The sequence below is a fragment of the Agaricus bisporus genome (genome assembly GCF_000300575.1).
Source record: "Agaricus bisporus var. bisporus H97 unplaced genomic scaffold AGABI2scaffold_8, whole genome shotgun sequence".
Taxonomy (NCBI): domain Eukaryota; kingdom Fungi; phylum Basidiomycota; class Agaricomycetes; order Agaricales; family Agaricaceae; genus Agaricus; species Agaricus bisporus.
In genome coordinates this window covers 978,230-984,229 of record NW_006267371.1, presented here as the reverse complement: position 1 = coordinate 984,229, position 6,000 = coordinate 978,230, and the positions used below count along the sequence as shown (strand labels likewise).

The following is a 6,000-nucleotide window of genomic DNA, read 5'->3' as shown; positions in this document are numbered from 1 at the left end:
TTAGAGGAGCAATTAACTTCCAATCGCTATATAAAGTAGGTAAAACTTGTAGAAGACTCCGTCGAGTTCTCTTAGGTTCACGCCTAATATAACTTTTGTCACTTTCCTCTATAGTTCTTAAGTTCAGGTGTGACCTGTGACATCTCAGTCACAGTCACCCTAACATCATTTCCATGATGTTCTCCTTCCAAGACTCCGCTGCTCATCCTTGTACATATGATAGTACCCATACAATTTGATCCGCTTGTAATCTGCCTACCATCTTCAAACTTAAATAAATCTTGCAAGCCGTTATGAAGCCACTCAGCTCCTTCCCATCTCCTGAGAATATTTTTGGTCTTGCCACATCGATTTGTGGCGGCACTACTTGGACGATGGGAGTTTCTCCGTCATCCCCTGCCGGACCTGGTGGGCCTGGTGGACCCCGTTGTGGGTTGTTCTGCAGCTGGGCGAGTTGCTGCTGCAGTTGGGCGATGAGGGTGTGCTGAGCGTTCAGCTGATTGATTATTTCTTGGGGGTTGGCCATGTCTGGTTCGTGATATTCGGGGGGAGGTGGTTGATATAGGGGTAGGGGGGATACGGACAGTTGTCGTTGTTCTGGTTCAGATTCCTCGGATTGGGATTCTGAGGCGGATTCTTCTTCTTCCTCAGATTCAGAGGAAGGTACTCGGAAAGTTCCGGGCGGTAGTCGATGAGAAATTTTGAAGAAGGTGAGGGAGGTCTTTTCCTGTCACCTGATGCGTATCCACCAATCCAATGAAGTCAATAGCCTGCTTCACTTGGATGTGTACACGAATAGAGAAAAGGTTTTGTATTCAAGAATGGTCGCTTGACCGAAGGGATAGACTAAGATGAGAGGTATGTACGGGAACGGATTCCCACGCTAATCTAGAGAGTCACCTAAGGTGGGTCTCTCACTCCTCTGCGTGTACCAGCTGACAATGCAGCCGCAGCACAAGGTTGATACGCGAAGAAAATACAAGTATATAAAAAGCACCTCACGTGGTGAACGTCTCGTGTTTAACTAAGGCACGTGACACGCCTTAGTCTCAACGGGGTACGTTGTGACTGTACCTGATCACCCCTTAAGCCTAGGGACCGGCTATGTGTGTGGCGGCCGCAATGGCGCGCAGAGAGTAGAGGGCGATAAGAGAGTAAAAGATGGGGAGGGCACTGTGCTGTGCGATCCCCGGAGTAGTCGAGTTCTACTGTTAGGGCGACTGTGACTGAGATGTCACAGGTCACACCTGAACTTAAGAACTATAGAGGAAAGTGACAAAAGTTATATTAGGCGTGAACCTAAGAGAACTCGACGGAGTCTTCTACAAGTTTCTACCTACTTTATATACCTAGACCACGGCGCACAGACCAACTACCCTAGGTAACTATTGATATACTGACATGAGAAAAGAAGCACGTATGAGAAAGTAAACTAATTATACATTTGACATGCGAAGAGAAGAGTGGAGTAAGAAGCAAGTAAACGAAAATAGTTTGATCATAAAAACGTCAACAACACCAAACAAACCATAAAAGTGTCCACAAGTACAAACAACTCCTAAACCGGTAATCCACTCACACAAACCAATACCTACCAAAGTAATTCCCCAACATCGCATCACATGGGCATAGTACGAAGAATCCGGCTATTGCCCAGCATCGCGGCCCCCAGTATCCCCATCTCTGTATTACCCACGCCTTCTGCTCCTCATAGTCCCACATCGCTAAGCATACTCTCCCACACCGCCTGCACCGATGATCCGATAGGTTCCATCCTACCGGCCTGTCCTCTCTTCCTATCCCCGCCGCTCTCCTTCTCCATTCTACTTGCTCCGCGTGGTTCGGAGGCAAGAAAGATAAGATGAGATCGATTAGTTCAATTGGTAAATCTGTAGCTTGCGCCATTTTAGCAGTATGCCGATAGTTTAGCCTCCGTCGAACTGTAGCAGCAGAGGGAAATTATTATGTAATAAAATATGTGACAGATGTGACAGCGTGACGCCGTGACATTCTGGCAAGGTTCTAACACCAAAAGCGTCTAACTGGCGGCATAATGGTAGCCTGGTGCACCCATAGTATCAGCTACGGCTTTCATTGCATTCCCGAGAGCAAGGGAAGAAACGATGTATTTTCTGCAATGATCACACGGTGGCCCCGTGCACCAAAGCGAATAATCTACGACTTTTCATGTGCCCTAGGACCGTACTGCCTCCTCCGCGAACCTCATTTTTTTGCTGGCAGCACATTCATGATCGATAAATTTCATGCCCGTGATCACACAAAATGTGCACCCGCATGCTTTGCGTCAACATATGCCGAATTCGATCCCGGGGTCAACGCCATAAACACCAGTGCAGCTGAATGCGGCAATAGCCTTATCACTCGCATAAGAAAATCAGTAAGCTACATGAGCCAGCGACGGGCCATCATCTATACGAAGGTTTTTCTATCTGTGATGAACCAGTCAAAAATTCTAGGGTTACTTAGATCAAACGATAGAGTAGCAGGTTCGGTGTAATTGTGCAGTCTATTTAGAGAGGCAAATCTATATGGTGCTTCGAACTAGTTCTGGGAAACCACCCAATACTCTTTTCTGGTGGCGCAGCACTGGTTCCAAGCGACCAGGTCCATGCTGGTTCTACGCAACTGGTGCCTCAGCGGGGTGGGGACCCATCTGGTTCTACATAACCAGAAATCGGCTCAAGGGAGGTCCTGGTTGTGCAGAACCAGTACCACTGAGAGAGTGGTACACCGGTTGTACACCACGGTCATTTTTTGGGGGGATTTAAGGTTGTGCTACACCAGCTGGGATCCGATCCAGGTAGGATCTGGTTGTTGAAGACCGGGGGCTCTGATAAAACGGTAGCGCGGTTCTGCGCAACCGCTATTTTGACAAGGCATAAAATCCGGTTCTACATAACCAGGAATCACCGAGAGGGAGATCCTGGTTGCGCAGAACCGGTGTACCACGCTCTCATGCAATGCACCGGTTCTGCATAACCAGGAATCACCGAGAGGGAGATCCTGGTTGCGTAGAACCGGTGTACCACACTCTCATTTAGTGCACCGGTTCTACACAACCGTTAATTTGGCGGGGTAGAGAATCTGGTTCTACACAACCAGAAATCGGCTCAAGGGAGGCCCTGGTTGTGTAGAACCAGTACCGCTGAGAAAACGGTGCGCCGGTTCTACGCAACCGCTATTTTAACAAGGCATAAAATCCGGTTCTACATAACCAGGAATCACCGAGAGGGTGATCCTGGTTGCGCAGAACCAGTTGGTGCGCCGGTTCTGTACAACCGGTCCGAGGAAACCAATTGGCCCTCTGTACTTGATTGTACGAGACCGGTACTCAAGAACCAATTTTTTTAGCAATAACTTATCTACTATATACAAATTGGTTCCAGAGAACTGGCGCCATTACAAATATCTCCTATAACCGGTCTTGGCGAACCAAAAGAAGGCGATTCTTCACTAGCACTAGCCCACTAGTACAGTGAGTACCACCGCCTGCACCCTTTTTATAAGCGAACTACGTATCACTTACTAACCATATAGCACTCGACGGCTGCCCCCCAGCTTCAATGGACTGGGGTATAATGATTGAATCTTCTAATACTGTACTCGTACAGAAATTGACAAGCAGAGCATCTAGGCAGAATTGGAGCGCCCACGGTGGCTTAAAAGGAATCTGTGAGGAAAGACCACTTATTACAACAAGGAGCTCAGAATCGCACTGACACCATTTGGAGTTAAAGTAATTAAACATGGCATTTTCCACGTGAGAAGATGATATTGACCAAGTTGTATATTTATTATCAGTGATGAATAGTGTTGTGAAATCTTACATCGTTCCTGCTACCTGCCTCACCAGACGATGGGAATGTTCACGAAGTGGGGCCCTATACTCGTAACTTTGGAGATATAATCAATCAATTTGACCGGCTCATTCTATATGAGGGTGCTTTCGGGTCACGATAAGGGATGAGGTTGTCGGTGGAGTTCGTAACTCACTTTTGTGGCTCTACCGATGCTCTCTACCTGGATGTACATACCATAAACTAGCGTCCTTGACTAAGATTCTGCTGTTGCTTGACCAGTCTATCATATCAATGTCATATCGCCATTCATCGACCTCTGACTCCTATCGGTTGTTTCGCCCATAGAAAGTGGTGGATCGCACGTTCTTACCAACTGGGCAGCATTTTCCCTGTTTTGTGCATTTCTTTTATCCCCAAGAAAGAGAGAAATCAAGCGACGGTAAATTCGACAAACATCTGCAATCGTTATTACGACAACTGATTGGACATCGAGATTTTGCAGGGGAAAGGAGCCGGAATCAGTAAATCAGAAATCAGCTGCGAACAGGATGGCGACTTTGAATCAGGATTGATACAGAACAGAAGTTATGAATCTTCAATGATAAAAGGATTGGAAAGGATTCACGATTTGTTCAGAGCGTTGCCGACCCTGGTCCGGTCAGTGAGTCGTGACGCGTGACGTGTATCACGTCACGACAAACCAGCACCGTCCGAGCAGGTTCAACGCCTCGATTGCTGAAAAGCACCAGTCCTAGAATTGTCTTCAAATAATGGGTCAGAATCTCTCCAGTTCCCGATGCCCTCTTCATTCACGATAATATAAGGCAACAAAAAATCCGGAAACGATGGTGGCGATTCGAAATCCAAGGTCCCATAACGTCTCGTCGTTGCTCTGGACCTATCCTAGATCCTGATCAGCCTGTTTATTATGCAGAACAAAGGCGGTCTTAAACCTGCCACGGCTGTGAACGTCCGTCACATCCTGTGCGAGAAACACTCGAAGGCTAGTGAAGCATTGCAGAAGATTCAAGTATGATCCCTGTTCTCTCTTTCTTCGCCCTTTTATACAACTGATCTGCTCGTATACAGGAGGGTCAATCGTTTAATAAAGTGGCGCAGGAATACTCAGAGGACAAAGCCAAAGGTGTGTCCAAGGCACATGTTTCTTCCGAAAAAACTCACCAACTTCACTATTCACCTCATGCAGCCGGTGGAAGTCTTGGATGGATGAGTCGTGGAAGCATGGTTGGACCTTTTCAAGACGCTGCATTCCAATTGACCCCTTCATCTGTTGACAAACCTATCACATCTGGCCTAGTTAAAACCAATTTTGGATACCATATCATCATGGTCGAGGGTCGCCGATAGTCAATCATCCACCAATCTATACTCCCTATTCCCCCAGGATCAACGGATTCTCTAAATTGTAATACTATTTCATTATACAGTCCTCATACTTTTGGTATGAATGCGATGACGAAGATATGATATGCATAAATACGAATGTGCGAATTAAAGGATGCCAGGACAAGTGAGAAGATTAGATGTTCTGATAACCACAACACCGAGAATGTCAAACAGTCAAAATATACGACATTCACGGGTGACGGTACGGGATACCGGCCAGACAAGTTATACAGTTCTAAAGGAGCATGTCGAGGGACGAGGGGCCGATGGACAGAGTCACCAAAGCATATGTGAAGGGACAATAATCATATTCTGGAAACGATGCCGTGAAGGTGACGCAGTATGAGATTTGAGATCGACATGTCGTTGGTACAGATATACCGCCGCATAAGTTTCCGATGGATCAGAGCGTAAGGAGCCCAAAGATATAGACTGCCGTGAGAGAAGCCAGGAACAATTAGTCGAATGATACTGGAGAGGGAGGGGAATACGGGTAACATGTGCGTAAGCGATGGATGTTCGAAAGGAGCCTGCATTGTCGATAGAAGATGGCACAAGTGCAAGGCGTCCAAGTACCTGGATTAGATCGAACACTACCAGGAAGGAAAAGAAAAACATCCTGGAAAACCTTACACCCTGTGAGGCATTATCCTTTGAGGCAAATTGTCGTGACAAGATGCAAGTCCTGGTATAGTATCCACATTCAAAGGATGGTCACCTAGGAAAGGGAGTAGCGCAGTAAAATAGGATATGAGACTGAGCAATGGAAAAG

General features: G+C 46.8%; 2 protein-coding genes across 2 annotated transcripts; both read left to right on the top strand.

Moving 5' to 3' along the window:
• Positions 1 to 2,053: 2,053 nt before the first annotated feature.
• On the top strand, positions 2,054 to 2,518 carry AGABI2DRAFT_74130 (hypothetical protein; the record flags this gene model as incomplete). Its single annotated transcript, XM_006463240.1, has 1 exon — positions 2,054 to 2,518. The coding sequence occupies one exon, from the start codon at positions 2,054 to 2,056 to the stop codon at positions 2,516 to 2,518; it is 465 nt and encodes a 154-aa protein (XP_006463303.1).
• A 1,991-nt stretch (positions 2,519 to 4,509) lies between these two features.
• Positions 4,510 to 5,515, top strand: AGABI2DRAFT_194170 (hypothetical protein). The gene is made up of 5 exons (XM_006463239.1): positions 4,510 to 4,595; positions 4,646 to 4,689; positions 4,756 to 4,851; positions 4,911 to 4,965; positions 5,029 to 5,515. Exons 1-5 carry the CDS (start codon positions 4,592 to 4,594, stop codon positions 5,187 to 5,189), a joined length of 360 nt encoding a protein of 119 aa, XP_006463302.1. The 5' UTR covers positions 4,510 to 4,591; the 3' UTR covers positions 5,190 to 5,515.
• Positions 5,516 to 6,000: the final 485 nt, after the last annotated feature.